A 19911-nucleotide genomic window follows, 5' to 3' on the forward strand; every position below is an offset into this window, starting at 1 on the left:
ATCTTTGGCCCGCCACACTTTCTATTATTCTACAATGTATTTTCTATTGTGGGAAAATGGCAGGGGGGGGTTGTAAGGAGTTAGATGCTATGTAGCCATAACAAAATTCTTTCTAAAAAGACAAGGTCACCTTTGTCTCTGCACCTCTGCACCTGAAAGGAACTGGATGGGTGGAACTGCCAGCATGGCAGTGGGAGATTGGACCATGGGATGGACTTGTGAGTGTGGGGGCAAGATCCATCAGATCTTGGTATTGGATCTGGGTACTTGAGAGACCGCCTGCTGCCAATTACCTCCCAAAGACCCATTAGACCATACAGGGTTGGCCTCCTCCGGGTTCCGTCTACTAGCCAATGCCACCTGGCTACTACCCGGGGGAGGGCCTTCTCTGTGGCAGCTCCGGCCCTCTGGAACGAACTCCCCGCAGGGATTCGGACCCTCACCTCTCTCCAGGCCTTCCGAAAAGCCGTCAAAACCTGGCTTTGCCGGCAGGCCTGGGGTTGATGAGTTCCCTCCCCTCTCGGCTTGTGTGGTTGCGTGATTCTTGCTTATTTTAATTATCTGTATTCTGTTTTATGTTTCCCCTTTTCCCTTTTTGAATTGTTCGCCACCCTGAGTCCTTCCCGGAGAAGGGCGGCATACAAATAATAAAATTCAATTCAATTCAATTCAACTTTCAACTGGGTGGGGAAAACCAGGAAGCCTTCCGATTTGGGTTTTCCCAGATGTGCCAACATGGCTCTCTTAATAAATTGGAACTTTGATCAATACTTTGCCTTGGACTCTGATTTAATTTTGGATGCTATTTGGAACACTGACACATGTAGTATTCAAAGGGTAGTCAATCCATCAGTTAATTGATCAAGCAAATCTTTATAGTGGTCAAGGACCAGCATAAGGAGGGTGGGATGCAGTCAATTAAAAAAAACATTAAGAAGATACATAAGAAAAAGTAAGGGGTGGGATGGTTCAATGTTTCAAGACCCTAAGCTTGTCAACTGGGGAGCTGACAGCCCAAGTTTGAGACCCGAGAGCCACTTGATGGGATGAGCTCCTGTTACTTGCTCCAGCTCTGCTCACCTAGCAATTATAAAGCATGCAAATGCGAGTAGATAAATAGGTACCACTTCGGTGGGAAGGTAAACAGTTCCATGTGCCTTTGGTGTACAGCTATGCTGGCCACATGACCACGGAAGTGTCTTTGGACAATACGAGTTCCCTTGGCCAAGCAACGGAAATGACTACCATGTCCTAGACCAGTGTTTTTCAACCTTGGCGACTTTAAGTCCTGTGGACTTCAACTCCCAGAATCCCCCAGCCAGCATAGCTGGCTGGGGAATTCTGGGAGTTGAAGTCCACAGGACTTAAAGTCGCCAAGGTTGAAAAACACTGTCCTAGACAAATGTTCTCCAACCTTTCCAGTTGGCACTCGGTGCGGAGGGATGAGAGGATGGTTTTGTGCAAGCAGCATACATGTACACGCCACTTGTGCAAATGGGGCTGCGAGCGCAGATGCCTGCCACTCGTGTGAGTGGGGCTGCATGGACACACAAACACACCAACCCACCACTCACACGGCCAGATTGCGAATAGGCCAAGACCTAGTAGCCACCCGCAGCCCAGAGATTGGGGACTCCTGCCCTAGACTACAACACGACTGGACAAGGAAACCTTCACCTTTCGATAAATATTATGGAAAGTTAGAAGATATGTACAGTAGATATATTAAAACAGAAAGAATATAGAAAACAGGAATCTAAAATGTAATACGCAAAGAGGGGGTCAATCCAATCCAATCTTTATTACCGTCATAGATCTGCCTAAAGAGGATGGGATACAGTCAAGGAAAAAAATTATGAGAAGCTGGAAGAGATCAAAATATATTTAAACAGAGAGCATAGATGTAGGGGGAAGAGAGTCTAAAAGAAACTAAAAGGTGAGATTGGAGCACTTGGCTGGGTCTAAGGGAGCAGAAAGGTTAGCCTGTGGCAGACTATATCAAATTACAGAGCACTCTGGGATGATGAACTAAATGCTCATTAAGTCTGGTTTGATGGCACAGGGCATGACCTGATGGATTTTAAGTGCTGCTGTGCAGAACCTGGCAATAATACATGTTTAGTAAGGTTGGTTCTGAGAAGAGCAGGGCGGTATAAGACTGACCTGTCCCTCCTGGGTATTTATACCGTAATGGTGAAATGAAGCTAGTAAAAATGTTTCTGTACTGCAGGCAATGGGCAAATGACACTCCATTGTTTGTGTGTGTCCAGAGTCACAGGAGTCTTGTGTCTCCAAGGAAGAAATCTTCTCACCTTCAAGGTCAGCTGGGGGGGGGGGGCATTGCGCCAGGTTCCTTAGGTGGTACTTATCTTTCTCATCATCTCATCATTCCTACTACCTTCTATTATTCTCTAAGACTATCACTTCTTGTTGTATCTTATGGTTAATGATTGAAACGATTTATGATGAATGATCTATCGCTTTGTTGTTTGCATGTACACTGAGAGCTTATGCATCAAAAGCAAATTCCTTGTGTGTTCAATCACATTTAAGTCAATAAAGAATTCTGTTCCATTCCATTCCAGCCCTTTCCATTATGGTCGAGTCTAATTTCTATTCAGGACTATTCTATTCTATTGTGTCTGTTCATTTCTGTTCTGTTCTAGTCCAGTCCAGTCCATTCTATTCTTCCTTTATTGTATTCTTTCTCTATTCTGTTCTGTTTCATTCTGTTCCATTCTATCCTTTCTCTTCCGTTCCGTTCTATTTTACTTTATTTAGGTATATTATAGGGGAGGCAGAATACCTGTACATTTACTGCCAATAAAGGTTGCAGGCTTGGTTAGATCCAGTTGGCATTTTGACTTTGATGCATACTGTTAGAACACAGAACATATACTGATAGGGTTGGATAGGGCCTTGGAGGTCTTCTAGTCCAACCCCATGCTTAAGCAGGAGACCCAAATGGATATCCAATCTCTTCTTGAAAATGTCCAGTAATGGAGCAGCCACAACTTCTGAAGGCAACCAGTTCCATTGGTTAATTGTTCTCACCGACAGGAAATTCCTCCTTAGTTCTAGATTAGGTTTCTCCTTGATTAGTTTCCATCCGTCTCTCCTTGTCCTTCCCTCAAGAGCTTTGGAAAATAGGACAACTCCCTCTTTGTTATGATAGCCCCTCAGCTAGTGGAAGGCAGCTATCATGTCCCCCCTAGTCCTTCTCTTCATTAGGCTAGATCCCTGATCTCTAATGATCCATAGATCCCTCAGGTATTGTACGACTTAGCCTCTGGGCACCTTTTCATCTTTGTTCTTCTATGGTTGCTTTCTTAGGCTCATTTCTTCAGCAGTTAGTTAAACCTTTAAAGACACTTTAAAGGGTTCTTGGTCCTTTTCTTCTCTTGTTCGCTTTACAGCACAGGAGTTAAACCATTTAAAACTTCCCCAGAGGTTGTTGAGTGATCTCCTAACACAGAGGTCTTCAAACTTGGCAACTTTAAGACTTGTGGACTTCAATTCCCAGAATTCCCAATGCTGGAATTCAATTCTTTCGATACTGGAATTTCTCCTTCTTTTCACTAAACTAGAAGTACCCAATTCCTGCAACTGTTCAACTCTCCTGGGGAAACTATACAGGAGCAGCACTCTGGCTGCAATTTAAGAGAGGCTTCTCCAAACTTGGCAACTTTAAGACTTGTGGACTTCAACTCCCAGAATTCCCCAGCCACTCCCAGAATTCCCCAGTCACTCCCAGAATTCTGGGAGTTGAAGTCCACAAGTCTTAAAGTTGCCAAGTTTGGGGACCCCTGCCCTAATACATGTTACCCCTCACAAGCCCTCCAGCTCATCTCACAGGTCCTGTATCATTATTAAGCGTGGAACTCTCCCCACCTGAAGTATATGGCGATAAAAGAGAACAAGACATGGAGAGAGAGAAAAAAACACCCTTTTAAAATACGGTTCAGAGAGGGCGATTTCTGGCTTTACTCCCATGTGCAGACTGAGTGTGCTCCTTCTCATTAGCACAACTAACTGTTGGAAAAGGCAGGCCTCCGTGTGCAGCCAGAAGAAGGCCTGTTGCTAAGATACCTGTTGCTAAGTAGTAAGCTTGCTCTTACTCACCAAATGCTCCAGATTATCTCTCTATCGAGCCCTTTGCAATTGTATCAGTCTCGTGGCTCTTTTGCACATGAAAGAATTGGCAAAAATAACTTGGATCCATGTTTGGGAGCAGGAGTGTGCCATTGCACACCTAGGCACACATCGGTGCAAATGATTTTCCTGCTCATAATGACTTAATAGCTGTAGGACTTGTATACCAGTTCACAGTGCTTTACAGCCCTCTCTAAGCAGTTTACAGAGTCAGCCTCTTACACCCAACAATCTAGGTCCTCATTTTATCCCCCTCAGAAGGGTGGAAGGCTGAGTCAACACTGAGCTGGTCAGGATTGAGCACTTAACAGTGGGCAGAGTCAGCCTGCAATACTGCAGGGCTCTGAGTTGCCTGAAATACCATGTTATTCTGAGCATTTTCACATAAAAGTCATACAAAATCTCAAGAGCTTGATTGCCAAAAGCTCAACTATTAAAAAAAAAGGATGATTTGTTTTTGTATTCACTGCTTGGAAAGAAAGCATTAGTTCCACTCTGGACTTAGTCAAAGAAAGAATAGACGTTGATCACCTTATGTGGATAGTCCCAGTGAGAATCTTTCCCTCCCTTGACCATTTCTCTATCAATACAATGTGGCCATGGCATTTACTAATGATGAAGATACAACAGCGAAACCCAGCAAAAAATAAACTTGATAATTAAAAAAAACCCACAAAATATTTCCACCTTATATTATTTCAGTGGCAGTTTTATATTTCAGGAACTGAATCTGGGACCCCTTTGGTAAATAACAATAGCACTTCAACTTATATACCGCTTCATGTGGGAAAGAATAGCAATAGCATTTAGACTTATATACCGCTTCACAGTGCTTTACAGCCCTCTCTAAGCAGTTTACAGAGTCAGCCTCTTGCCCCCAACAATCTGGGGCCTCATTTGACCCACCTTGGAAGGATGGAAGGCTGAGTCAACCTTGAGTAGGTTAGGATTGAACTACTGGCAGTGAGCAGATTCAGCCTACAATACTGCATTCTAACCACTGGGAAAGAAGGAAGGATTGGATTTGGATTTATTGCATTTATATGCCGCCCTATTCCCGGAGGGACTCAGGGCGGCTCACAAATCAAGGGAGGGAATACAGACAAGGAGAAAAACAACAAACAAGCAACTACAAAAGAATTTAAAAACAATCAACAACCACACAGTTTGAGTGGGGACGGGAACTCGTCAACCCCAGGCCTGTCGGAACAGCCAGGTTTTAAGGGCTTTGCGGAAGGCCTGAAGGGTGGTGAGGGTCCGAATCTCCACCGGGAGCTTGTTCCAGAGGGCCGGAGCAGCCACAGAGAAGGCCCTCCTCCGGGTGGTAGCCAATCGGCATTGGCCGGTAGATGGGATTCGGAGGAGGCCTACTCTGTGGGATCTAATAGGTCTGATGGAGGTAATTGGCAGCAGGCGGTCTCTCAAGTACCCAGGTCCAATACCATGAAGGGCTTTATAAGTGATGACTAGCACCTTGAAGCGTATCCAGAGACCAATGGGCAGCCAGTGCAGCTCGCGGAGGATAGGTGTAACGTGGGTATACTGGAGTGTACCCACAATCGCTCGCGCAGCTGCATTCTGGACCAGCTGAAGTCTCTGAATGCTCTTCAGGAGCTGCCCCATGTAGAGTGCATTGCAGTAGTCCAGTCTTGAGGTCACAAGGGCATGAGTGACTGTTGCGAGTGCCTCCCGGTTCAGGTAGGGACGCAATTGGTGCACCAGGCGAACCTGGGCAAATGCCCCCCCGGTCACAGCCGACAAATGGTGTTCTAAGGTCAGCTGTGGGTCCAGGAGGACTCCCAAATTGCGAATCCTGTCTGAGGGGCATACAATTTCACCCCCCAGCCTGAGAGATGGAATATCTGGCCAATTGTTGGGAGGAAAACACACAAGCCACTTGGTCTTGTCCGGATTGAGTGCAAGCTTGTTTACCCCCATCCAGACCCTAACAGCCTCCAGGCACTGACACATCACGTCAACCGCTTCACTGAGTTGGCACGAGGCGGACAGATACAACTGTGTATCGTATACTGGTGATATTTTATCCCGTGCCGTCGAATGATCTCACCCAGCGGCTTCATGTAGATGTTAAACAGGAGGGGGGACAGGACCGAACCCTGCGGCACCCCACACTTAAGGGGCCTAGGGGTCGATCTCTGCCCTCCAACCAACACTGACTGCGACCTGTCTGAGAGGTAGGAGGAGAACCACCGAAGAACGGTGCCTCCCACCCCCACCTCACACAACCATCGCAGAAGGATACCATGGTCGATGGTATCGAAGGCCGCTGAGAGGTCAAGGAGCACTAGGACGGAGGCATGGCCCCCATCCCTGGCTCTCCAGAGATCATCGGTCAGCGCGACCAAAGCAGTTTCCGTGCTGTAGCCAGGCCTGAATCCAGACTGAAAGGAGTCTAGATAATCGATTTCATCCAAGGACCGCCGGAGCTGAGAGGCCACCACTTTCTCAACAACCTTCCCCACGAAGGGGAGGTTGGAGACTGGACGATAGTTATTTAGAATGGCTGGATCCAAAGATGGCTTTTTCAGGAGGGGTCTCACCACCGCTGCCTTTAATGCGGGGGGAAAGAACCCCTCCCGGAGGGAGGCAGTAACTATCTCCTGGATCCAGCCCCGTGTCACCTCCCTGCTGTTCGCAACCAGCCAGGAAGGGCACGGGTCCAGCGCACACGTGGAGGCACTCACAGCTCCCACGGCCTTGTCCACTTCCTCAGGAGTAACAAGTTGAAAATCAATCCAGATGTCTCTCAAGACCCTCCCCCGGTACCTCGGCTGGCTCTGCGCAATTGGAGTCCAGGTCCGTCCCAAGCCGAGCAACTTTATCCACAAGAAATTGGACGTATTCCTCAGCTCTACCTCGTAAAGGATCGCCCGTATCCCTCCCATTCAGGAGGGAGCGGGTTATCCTGAACAAGGCGGCTGGGCGCGACTCAGCGGATGCAATCAGAGCGGCAATGTATGTGTTTTTAGCAGTCCGGATTGCCAGGAGGTAAGCTCTGATGCAGGATTTTAATAGTGCTCGGTCTGACTCGGATTTACTGGACCTCCAGTGGTGCTCTAGGCGTCTCTTTTGGCGTTTCATCTCCCGGAGGTCCTCAGTAAACCGAGGAGCCTTCCTGGATCCACTGCCTCGGATCGGCTGTAAAGGCGCAATCTGGTTGAGAGCCTCCGACGCTGCTGAGTTCCAAGCAGCAACCAAGGTCTCCGCCGGACTGTGGACGAGAGTATCAGGAACAACGCCAAGTGCCATCTGAAAGCCCTGAGGGTCCATAAGGCGCCTGGGGTGGAACCACCTAATCGGTTCCTCCTCCCTACAGTAGGGATTGGCCTCCAAAAGTCAAGCCTCAGTAGGAAGTGGTCCGACCATGACAGGGGCAAGATCTCACTACCCCTCAAACCAAGATCACAACTCCACTGCTCCGAGAAGAATACGAGGTCGAGCGTGTGATCCGCTGAGTGAGCCGGGCCCCGAATTACTTGGGTCAAGCCCATGGCTGTCATGGAAGCCATGAACTGCTGCGCTCCATCAGAGTGCTCGCCGAGCGAAGGCAAATTAAAGTCCCCCAGCACCATAAGCCTGGGGAACTCAACTGCCAGCTCGGCTACTGACTCGAGGAGTGAGGGGAGGGCTGTTGCAACGCTGTTGGGAGGCAGGTACGTTAGCAACAGACCCACTTGACCCTCAAGGTCCAACTTCACCAGCAAGGACTCACACATGACAAGCTCTGGAGCAGGGATCCTACGATGAACTAGAGACCTTCGGATAACAATAGCCACTCCTCCACCCCTTTTCTGGGGTCGCGGCTGATGAAGCACCTGAAAACCCTCTCGGCACATCTCAGTGAGGGGGACTCCTCCCTCCGGGCCCAGCCAGGTTTCAGTAATACATGGGAGGGAGGGAGGGAGGGAGGGCAATAGCAATAGCACTTAGACTTATATAGTGCTTTATACTGCTTTAAAGTTCTCTCTAAGCAGTTTACAGAGTCAGCCTCTTGCCTCCAACAATCTGGGTCCTCATTTTACCAACCTTGGAAGGATGGAAAGCTGAGTCAACCTTGAGCCGGTCAGGATCGAACTCCTGGCAGTGAGCAGGGTTGGCCTGCAATACGGCATTCTAACCACTGCACATCATGGATGATGGATGGATAGATGAGCAACAGCAACAGCACTTAGACTTATACGCTGCTTCCTTGTGCTTTACAGCCCCCTGTAAGAGGTTTACAGAGTCAGCCTCTTGCCCCCAACAATCTGGATCCTCCTTTTACCGATGTCGGAAGGATGGAAGGCTGAGTCAACCTTGAGCCGGTGAGAATTCAGGTGGTGGGCAGCCTGCAATAGTGCATTCTAACCACTGAACCATCAAGGCTCACAGAGACTCTTTCATAGACAAATTGAGACGTAAAGAGGGTTGTCTGTGTAGCTCACAGTGGCCTGAGGCAAGTTTTATCAGAACATTCCCATAGCAACCCCTGAATGTGCAAATGCTTCTTTTAACTAAGATGATTGTTCTCTGTAGATAACAGAAGGGCGGGAAGAGATATATTGCACTATTGCTTATGAATATGTATGCATGCATCCTTTCCCCCTTGCTTTCTGAAATGTACGAGTGCCTCTCTGTACACAGACATGTGTCTCCCACTATCCCTTTGGATGAGACTCCCCCCCCCCTCCATTATGCTCTGTCTAATAAATCACTGCAGTGAACCTTGATTGTTTGTTTTCGGTCCTGCACTTTGATTCCATACTTTAACGCCACATGTCTGAAAAGATCACCCTACCGTTATCATTCCCTTTCCGGCTGGTTTTCCATTCCCGAGAACGAGTGCTCTTGTTACTTTCTTGCTTGAGACAATCTAAAGAAGAAAAGAAAGAAGAGAATATGTTACGGTTGTCCTCACTTACCGAAAAATTGTACAGAGATCATTCAAAGTTTACGATGGCATTGAAAAAGGAGATTTAGGACTGGTCCTTGAATTGGCAGCTGTTGCATCATCGTAGAACGATGTGGTCACCATTTGGATCTTTTACTTCTGGCTTCCGACAAAGTCGATTGGGAAGCTGGAAGGAAGTTGCAAATGACAATATGGAATTTGTTTAATAATGACAAGCAGAAGCGTCGGAAATGCTATTACGTGGTTTGGGTTTGGGTTTGGGTTTGGGTTGGGTTTGGGTTTGGGTTTGGGTTGGGTTGGGTTGAGTTGGGTTGGGTTGAGTTTAATTTATTGATTAGCCCATAGGCCATGTAGAATGCAGAGTTCCAAACACCACCTATTGATAAAATCCTACAAAACAATTTAAAATAAAACTGGAGTAAAATACAATAATTTAATATATAGATAAGTGAAAAAAAGATAAAGTTATATTTCAGTATCATCCCTACAATCTACCCCAATCAGTCCCACATATGCCGATCTCAGCAAACCATTTTACTCAAGTACTATGCCGTATTAAATGTTGTTTTTCGAATTCTAACCGCACATAAGGTATGTTGTTTTAATATGGGGTTTCCAATGGGTCATTTGTTTAATATTGTCTGCAGAGCTGGGTGGGAAGCAGCTTCAATGCAGCTGTTGTCTCTTTTTTGCAGAGGTGCTTGGATCACAGAATCTCGGATCACAGATTTACATCACATTTGCAATAGTGGCAAATATCTGAAGCTCGGATGTAGGGTAAGGGTGAAGGTTCGTTCTCTGAGCTTGTGGGTCAGTTTAGAAAGTTTCGTTACCAGGCTAGGTAACATCTTCAGTGGAGTTTGGTGTCAGTGCTCTGTTTATAGCGGAATTCTTCTGCTTATAATACAATACAATAGCAGAGTTGGAAGGGATCTTGGAGGTCTTCTAGTCCAACCCCTTGCCTAGGCAGGAAACCCTATACCATTTCAGACAAATGGTTATCCAACATTTTCTTAAAGACTTCCAGTGTTGGGGCATTCACAACTTCTGGAGGCAAGTAGTTCCACTGATTAATTGTTTTAACTGTCAGGAAATTCCTCCTCAGTTCTAGGTTGCTTCTCTCCTTGATTAGTTTCCACCCATTGCTTCTTGTTCTACCCTCAGGTGCCTTGGAGAATAGTTTGACTCCCTCTTCTTTGTGGCAACCCCTGAGATATTGGAAGACGGCTATCCTGTCTCCCCTAGTCCTTCTTTTCATTAAACTAGACATACCCAGTTCCTGCAACCGTTCTTCATATGTTTTATCCTCCAGTCCCCTAATCTTCTTTGTTGCTCTTCTCTGCACTCTTTCTGGAGTCTCCACATCTTTTCTACATCGTGGTGACCAAAACTATATAACAGCTTAAGGTGTAGGTGTGTCAACCTGCCACGCTCATGAGGCCATCAAAGCCTGAAGCTCCACAAGCAATTCCTTCAACAGACACACTGACCCACAATTAGCCTATGAAACCCTCCCCCCAGAATCCAAATCAACCGCACAGCCAACCAGAGACCGTACCAACCCATACAAGCCCCCAACCAGCAGTTAACCTCCCAATGATCCTGACCTGATGTCATCTCTTTATCACAAGACTCTCACTGATGACTCACAGTTGATCCATCACAAGACACTCACTTGACACACCCACACCTGAAGCCCTTAAAAACTCTGACACTGAAATCCTCTAAACCAAGGGTCTCCAACCTTGACAACTTTAAGACTTAGGAACTTCAACTCCCAGAACTCCTCAGCCTCATTCCTTATAAGTCATGGACTCACTGTATATAAGCCTCCTGCCTTGATCAGGGGATTGGTTTAGAACAAGGTTCTCCAACCTTGGCAACTCTTAAGACTTGTGGCCTTCAATTCCCAGAGTTCCTTGTTCTGACCGAAGCTTCCCAAGGGCCTGAAGCAAACTCCTGGTCCCGACAAAAATCCCTTTTATTAATTTACTGTGAATTGTGCTCATTCACATCCAGCAAAGTCTTTCAAGGGAGGATTTACAGTCACAGACCTTATCTGGCTTGGATCTGCAGAACTTGGCAAGGAGTCTCGGAGAGTCACAAACCAATGAAGCGAACTAATTGTCCACTGCAAACTCCACTCCCCTTTCGCTCCTCTTTTATTTCCTCTGGGAGGGGGCATTCATCGTCCACCTGTGGCATTATTCCCAAGTCGACCCCTGTTCTTTAGCTGTTCCCCTCGTCTGGCAGCTCTGCGCATGTGCACACTGGGAACAGGCTCCAGCTGTTCTTCTGCCTCACTGATGTCTGACGGCAATTGATAACTGGCATACAGCCCTGGCCCCCTCTCTGCCTCCGACACAGAGCCTTCCTCAGAGCCTTCTCCAGACTCCAAGACTGACCCATGTTCCTCCCCAACCTCCTCGCTGTCCGAATCTGTTGCCTGCTCCACTGGCCGCTGGCAGGCCGCAACATTCCTCAGCTTTGCTTCCAGGTAGGGTATCTCTTTAATAGTGGGCAACTTTAAGACTTGTGGACTTCAACTCCCAGAGTTCCAATTCTGGGAGCTGAAGTCTATAAGTCTTAAAGTTGCCAAGGTTGGAGACCCTTCCCCTAAACTCCACCGAAGATACCTAACCTGGTAACAAAACTTTCGGAAACCAACCCACAAGCTCAGAGAACGAATCTTCACCCTGATTTAAATACAGCCTATAGATATGCACGCCTGCTGACCCCCATGTACCCCATATGGGTGTTCACATGCAAATTTGGAAATAAGGCTTGCCATTTGCAAGAGAGAGGGTATTCTCAGCCTACATAGGAGGCTGCTCATTCTTCAGCGCAGAGATGAGCTGCAAGCTGCTTTCTGTTTGCCCACTGATGGTACCCATGGCTACCTGCTGAACGGAGCTTCCATCATGCGGGAGGGAGAACCGCGCTGCACAAAGCTCGCTTTATTTAGTCGGAAGCATCTCCTACATTCTTAGCAGAATTGGTGGGCAGCAGAACTGGAGGTGTTGGAATAGAGAATAGAGGGTCCTCGTTTGCGCAGAGAAGCATCTTGGGTGAATTTGTTTATTTATTTAGTTTGTCAAACATGGAAAAGATAACAGGTATAAAGCATAAGCATAAATATGAACACAGTCAATGGGTACGAATCAGAGGTGGGTTGCCACCATTTCGGACTGGTTCAGCCGAACTGGTAGTAACTTGGCGGCCTGGGTCACTGGAACCGGTAGCGACCCAGGCCTGCCATGCCCTCAAATTGGTTCTCCAGGTGGCGCCGTAGGTACTGCCATCTTGGTTTTTTTGCTTCTGCACATGCTCAGAGCAATTTTGGTGGCACTGTGCATGCACGCACAGCGTGCATCAAGCGCAAGCAGCACGACCCTCAGCGAACCTGCAGTAGCGGCTGCTGCAACCCACCCCGGTACGAATAAATGGGGACAGTAGGACAGGGCCGGTAGGCAGGCTGGTGCGTTTATGCACACCCCCTTTACAGGCCTCTTAGGAGTGGAGTGAGGTCCACAGTAGACAGTCTAAGGTTAAAGTTTTGGGAGTTTGAGGATGTAACAACGGAGTCAGGTAGAGCATTCCAGGTGTTGATGCTGAAGTTGTGTTTTCTGCAATCGAGTTTGGAGCGGTTAACCTTGAGTTTGTATCCATTGTTTGCCTGTGCATTAATGCAGTTGAAGTCATTGACAGGTAGGATGTTGTAGCAGATAATTTTGTGTACTATGCTCAGACCGAAGGCGGCGTAGTTCTAAGTTCTCTAAGCCCAAAATTTCAAGCCTGGTGGTGTAAGGGATTCTCTTGTGAATAGAGGCCAATCCCTCCTTCTCCGACACTGGGGCTGGTGAAGGTGCCAGGCTAGGAGTCAGGAGACCCTCCCAAAAAAAATCCAGTCCCCCCAATAAGTCGCAGACGCTCCCTGGAGGATTTTGAGCCAGTCATTTTCTCAGTTCAACCCCCACCCCAACCAAACAGCAATTGTCAATGGACTGAAGCAAATTAGGGGGAGGAAATTTATTTTGGGATTTTCTTCCAGCCACAACTTAAATGATAAACCAAGTGACACTATTTGATTGAGCTACCTTCTTCTCCCTTATGAGTAGCATGTTCTTCCTGCTAGGTGAAGAACTTACATATGGGAAGGAGTTATGTAATATAACTCCCAGGGCCGACTGTTACATTAAATTATAAATAATTAAAATCGTGTTTCACGCTAACACGGTGGGAATAACCACAAGTAATTTCTCTTCCAAGGGGCACAAAACAAACCCTGCATTTATTAATACTGGATTTCGTGCAGTGTTAATGCAATATTGGGTTTTCAGTTCAATTGTTTAGAACGTGAAGGAAGTGTGTTTTTGTTTTATTTTTATAGTTACAATGTACACTGAAGATGGCATTTAATTTTGTTGCATGAGATGCAGTGACAATAAAGGGAACTAACTTGGTAAAGAGTCATAGTTTGCTTTTCCACAAGAAATTTCTCCCAATATTTTTCTTCTCTTTTTCACCTGCTAATAATCAGAGCCGTGCATCCTTTGGGAATTCTTTGGTGAGAATCACTCAGCTATTACTTCAAACAGCCGTCTTTCCTTGGCCTTCTGTGGGCGCCTGAAATGGAGATGCTGCTGTTTTAAGAAGTTGAAGTTCATGTGTTTCTGAAAACAGCAACATCTTTTTTCGGCATGGAAGCACGGAAAAATTCAGCTTGCTTGAAAAAAAAGCAGGGAAGTGTTGTGTTCATGATCTGAAGCCCAATTCTTAAAAGCATTTTCCAAAGTGCCTAACAGTTCCTGATCACATCCTTTCCTTTCTCTTTCTCTTTTCTTTCATTCCTCTTTTCCTTTCCCATTCCTCTTTTCCTTTCCTTTCCTTTCCTTTCTCTTTTCCTTTCCTTTTCCTTTTCCTTTCTCTTTCCCTTTCTCTTTCCCTTTCTCTTTTCCTTTCCTCTTTTTCTTTCCTTTCTCTTTTCCTTTCCTTTCTCTTTTCCTTTCCCTTTCTCTTTTCCTTTCTCTTTTCCTTTCCTTTCCCATTCCTCTTTTCCTTTCCTTTCTCTTTTCCTTTCCCTTTCTCTTTTCCTTTCCCTTTCCTTTCCCTTTCTCTTTTCCTTTCCTCTTTTCCTTTCCATTCCCATTCCTCTTTTCCTTTCCTTTCTCTTTTCCTTTCCCTTTCTCTTTCCCTTTCTCTTTTCCTTTCCTCTTTCCCTTTCCTTTCCCAGTCCTCTTTTCCTTTCCTTTCTCTTTTCCTTTTCTCTTTCCCTTTCTCTTTTCCCTTTCCTTTCCTTTCCCTTTCTCTTTTCCTTTCCTTTCTCTTTTCCTTTCTCTTTTCCTTTCCTTTCCTTTACCTTCCTCCTAGCTCCTCTTCTCTCTTCTCTTCCCATCTCTTCTCCATCCCCCTCCCTTCTTGTCCCCTCTCTTCCCTTCCCTCCCTTTTCTTTCCCTTCCATCCCCTCTTGTCCTTTCCTCCCCTTCCTTCCTATCTCCTTTTCTTCCTTTCTTCCATTCCTTCCATTCCCTTCCCTCCCTTTTCCTCCCCTCTTGTTCCTTCCCTTACGTTTCCTCCCCTCCCGACTCCTCTTCTCCCTTCCCCTGTTCTCCTTCCCCTCCCTTCTCCTCTCCTCCTCTCTCCTCCCCTTCCCCTTTGCCCCTTCCCTTCCCTTGCCTCCCACTCTTTCTCTTCTTTTCTTAACTCATCATTCATCTTCTTAGCATATGAATACCCTACAAGAGTAATCATGAGTTTAGACAATTATTCAAAGGGCAGGCAAATCCTTGGCTGATTAGACCATTAAGCAAGCACCAGTCACAATGTGTTCACTGAACTGTCACAGACAGAAACATTCAAATGTCTGAATGACTCAGAATACATGATAGCAGCGTTGATGCCTTTATATGGAGGGAGGGAGAGTAACTTGCATACAGTCCCCAACCCCAATTATGGAGGGGTCTCTTATAATCCCCTCCCACCATATTGCTTATCTTATTAAAACAAATCACCAGTTCCCAGAGGTGGGCCTGTCCATTTTTAAAAGCACCAAAGTTTGCTTTGAACCTTTTTTCTAAGGCTCCAAAATAATATAATAAGGTTGAATCACATCATTCCACACACCAGGGTAGGAAAAAAAATAAAAATGTGATTTGCCTTCCCTGCTTTATGTTCTCCTCACTTCTAACTGTCTAGTACCAAAGAACAAGATCCAGAATGTTACTGATCTCTGGTGCCATGTGTCTCAATGTGTGACCTGATCTGGATTGGAGAGCTAAGCAGGGTTGACTCTAGTCAACTCTTGAATGAGAGACCATCACAAAAGCCCAGAGCTTTGGACTTTTTAGAAGACAACAAAGTACTTTTATACTGTTGCCAAGGAAACAATAAGGATGAGTTTATAAAGTCGCCAGGAATTGAGCTTGTTTTAAGGAAACTGAAAGGTAGGGCTTTGATCAAGGGAGGTATTAATTCCACTCTATAAAGCCTTAGTAAGGCCACACCTAGAGTACTGCATCCAGTTTTGGTCTCCACACTATAAAAAAGATGTTGAGACTCTAAAAAAAATGCAGAGAAGAGCAACAAAATGATTAGGGGACTGGAGACTAAAACATATGAAGAACGGTTGCAGGAACTGGGCATGGCTAGACTATTGAAGAGAAATACCAGGGGAGACAGGCGAGCAGTCTTCCAATATTTGAGGGGCTGCCACAGAGAGGAAGAGGTCAAGCTATTTTCCAAAGCACCTGAAGGCCAGACAAGGAATAATGGTGGAAATTGATCAAGGAGCGATTCCACCTGGAAATATTTTCTGACAGTGAGAACAATCAACTAATGGAACAGGAGTTGCCTTCATAAGTTGTGGGAGCTTCATCACTGGAGGCTTTCAAGAAGAGACTGGACTGTCATCTGTCAGAAACGGTATAGGGTCTCCTACTTGAGCAGGGGGTTACCGGACTAGATGACCTACAAGATCCCTTCCAACTCTGTTAATCTGCTAAATCTAGGGGGTATAACAAAGAAATGGTGGACCAACTTCTCTGGATGTCCTCCAGCAGAAGATGGAGAGGCATGTATCAGGGACATTTCAGCTTGGATTCTTGACCTGATCAGAGGGTTGAGCAGCTTGATTGACTCAATGGCTCCCACCAGCTTAAGGATTGAACCTTCTTCCCCATCACTTTTTTCTACCCTCTTTCTCTTCCCAAGAGCCTGAATAGTCACAACGACACTCACCGATCCCAGAGTGCAAGAAAATTCTCCCAGGAAGTCATGTTCGTACAGTTGCATGCTTGATTTGTCTTGGTCAAACAAGGCAAATTTCAACTTCTGGACCTCCTCAAAGTGATAATCTATGATGAACTTTTTAGAGAAAGCCGGGTTGAGATTGTTTATCGCCGTTTCTGTCCTGTCGATCTACAAAGAGAAAAAGTAGAAGGAAAGAATGGATGAGTTGATCAAGAATCTTTATGAATGAGATGATATTTCCTTGAGAGTAATTTAAGGCTGGGGACATATGGTGGAACTGCTATGAAAGCACTTATGTAAGGTTCAGTTTGAAAATAACTTCCTTTTTCATAATGGCCCACCAGATATCCAAACCGTTGTTTAGCAAAGTTGCATCTGCAAACTGCACTAGTTGATGGGTACCCAGAAATTAAGAGCATTTCTCACATCTGTTGAATGATTATGTGCTTTTTAATATTAATTAATATATTAATAAGTGTGACTAGCTATCAACAGAGCAAGACTGAAATTTTTACAAATGGAGGCTGACAACAAATATTATCATCTCATACTGGAAAGGAACATCTGCATTTGATTCAATATAGAACAGAATAGAATACTTTATTGGCCAAGAGTGATGGGACACACAAGGAATTTGTCTTTGGGGCAGATGCTCTCAATGTACATAAAAAGACAAGATACATTCGTCAAGAATCATAAGGTACAAACACTTAATGATAGTCATAGGGTACAAATAAGCAACCAGGAAACAATCAATATAAATTGTAAGGATACAAGCCACAAAGTTACAGCCCTGCAGTCGTAAGTGGGAGGAGATGGGTGATAGGAATGATGAGAAGACTAATAGTAATAGTAATAGTAATGCAGCCATAGTAAATGGTTTGACAGTGGTGGGGGAATTATTTGTTTAGCAGAGTGATGGCATTCAGGGAAAAAAAACTGTCCTTGTGTCTAGTTGTCTTGGTGTGCAGTGCTTCATAGTGGCATTTTTAGGGTAGGAGTTGAGGGGTCTGTAAATATTTTCATGGCCCTCTTTTTGATTCGTGCAGTGGACAGGTCCTCCATTGAAGGCAGGTTGGTAGCCATTGTTTTTTCTGCAGATCTAATTATCCTCTGAAGTCTGTTTCTGTCTTCTTGGGTTGCAGAGCCAAACCAGACAGGTATGGAGGTGCAGAGGACAGACTCAATGATATGTTTTGCTTTGCCAACATTTGAATTACCTTAACCTTTTTTTTCAACTGGAGGAGACTAAAGTAATATTGTATGACCAAAAAGTTTTGGGACTTGCCCCATTCATAAAACAATTACCAGCCCTCCTGTATTGCTACACTTATCAGCGTGGTTGTGTCGATCTTTTAATACTACTGATATATTTATTCTATTTATTATTATTATTGCATAATAACACTGCTTAAAATTAAAAGTGATTAAAAGAGCCCCTGCTGGATCTGAGCACAGCTTTCTTACAGTTTCTCCAGCTTTTCACACCAGCCACCCAAACCCCCCTTGGGCTTCTCAGTAGCTGCCTAAAAACCCCAAGGGGTCCTTTGCCGAGCCTATTCCTTACTTTCTGTAGTCGCTTATTAATTGATTGGTCTTATGACCATATCAAACCCCGTTAGCCAGGCAAAATTAAATGAAAAGGTTGATTTGATTGTTGCTTGTGTAAGGGGGTGAGAGACAGGTACCATATTTTTCAGAGTATAAGATGGACCTTTCCCCCCCAAAAAAAGAGGGTGAAAATCTGGGTGCATCTTATACACTGAATACAGCATTTTTGGCATCCCAAAACCCTGCTCCTTTGAATAAATGGCCGTGCATAGCCTTTGGGAGGCTTCCAGTGAGTTCCTAGGGGCTGGGGAGGGCAACAGCAAGCGAAAAACAGGCCGTTTTTTGCTCATTTTTGCCTCCCCAGCTCCCAGGAGCACTCTACAAGCCTCCTAAAGGCTATGCAAGCCCTTTTGGGGGGGCAAAAAATGAGCCAATTTTTGCAAAAAAGAGGCCTTTTTTGCTTGTTTTTGCCCCCCCAGCCCCCAGGAGCACTTTGCAGGCCTCTCAAACTCTCTACATGGCCCACTTTTCACAAAAATGAGGTGTGCAGGGGGTTGGAGGGGGTCTGCAGAGTGCAAAAACGTTTTTAATTTACCTCTTCAAAATCTTGGTGTATCTTATACTCTGGTGCGTGTTATACTCCTAAAAATATATACATTTGGTCTATATACCAAATGAATGACCCATTGGGATCCTCATCTCAAAACCATTTACCTTATGTGTGGCCAGAACCGGAAAATAACATTTAACACAGCACAGAACTTAAGCAAAAGGGTTCGGTTGAGACCTGCATATGTGGGACTGATTGGGGTAGATTGCAAAGGTGACGCCTAAATGTAATTTTATCGTATTTTATTTATATCTTAAATTATTGTATTCTATTCCAATTTCATTTTAGACTCTTATTTGGTTCCAATTTCATTTTAAATCATCTTTTATTCCGATTCCATTTGAAATTGTATTTTATCAAATTTCATTTTAAATTGCTTTTATCAAATTTTAGTAACCATTTGTTTCTGGAACTTTGCACTTTGATATGGCCCAAGGGCTAATCCATAAAGACCCAATCTCAATGAAAAGGATGAATTCAGAAGAACTTCAGCAACCGAACAACTTCCAATCTAGATCCAGAGTATCTTCACATAGGCAGTCTTTTCCCTGGTAATGGAGAGGATTGCAATGGGCTGTTTACATAACCGTCTGCTGGATCTTTATTTCTTTAGGAACAAACTGTTACAATACCCCTGGGAAGCCGACAAACACAACAGGAATGTCGTTTGTGCTGTCTCCACTGAGATTTCACAGCAAGGAACGCTACAGAGTGATGCTATTTCTGAAATTGAACTGTGTGTGTATAGCTCACCTAACTTGTAACCTTCTCATCAATAACTTTCTAATTCTCCTTTTCCCCATCCCCTTATCCAAGTCCCTAGCCACCGTGTCCCTTTCTCTGGCAAATGTCTCTTTTAACTACAGATAGACCTCAACTTATGACTGTAAATGAGCCTCACATTTTCTGTTGAATCAGAATAGGTCCAAATTTGATGTGGACAGAGAGCGTAACAAAAGAAAGAGGTGTACATAAACGCACCAATATGCCTACAGCTCCTGTCCTAATGTTCCTTTATATTCGTATCCATTTCATGTATTCAAAATCATGTTTATACTGATATATTTTATCTGATACATGTTTGACAAAAAAAAAGAAAGAAAGAAGGAAGAAAGGAAGAAGAAAGGAAAGAAAGAAAAAAGAAAGAAAGACAGATAGACAGACAGACAGAAAGTTCAAAAAGGAGCAGGGGACTAAAAAACTAAAAATCCCCCCAAAAATATTTTGCTGTGTTACTACGGGAGGTGCAACTACCGTATGAAATGGAGTTTAGTTATCGTATTTTTTGGAATATAATGTTGAAAGAAATGTCCTGTTTCTGAAGAGAAGGCGTGGGAGGAGTAACACGTGGGTATTACCCAGCCTTCTTGCCTATTGGAGACTGAGGTATTAATCTTTTGGAGCCAGACCTCCTCCGACTTTCCCAGATTAACCTCAG

At 45.0% G+C, this 19911-nt stretch overlaps 1 protein-coding gene across 1 annotated transcript in view; it reads right to left on the minus strand.

Moving 5' to 3' along the window:
- The window catches only part of CPNE2 (copine 2), a 125662-nt gene that overhangs the window by 60569 nt on the left and 45182 nt on the right, over positions 1–19911 (minus strand). The window contains exons 3-4 of the mRNA XM_087729468.1: positions 16301–16480; positions 8951–9025 (exon numbers count right to left, since the gene is read on the minus strand). Coding sequence (XP_087585594.1) covers positions 8951–9025; positions 16301–16480 — 255 coding nt within the window. The remainder of the gene's footprint in view (positions 1–8950; positions 9026–16300; positions 16481–19911) is intronic.

The sequence above is a fragment of the Thamnophis sirtalis genome, unplaced genomic scaffold (assembly GCF_051295495.1).
Source record: "Thamnophis sirtalis isolate CommonGarterSnake01/CBP01778 unplaced genomic scaffold, rThaSir2_p1.2 scaffold_14, whole genome shotgun sequence".
NCBI lineage: Eukaryota > Metazoa > Chordata > Lepidosauria > Squamata > Natricidae > Thamnophis > Thamnophis sirtalis.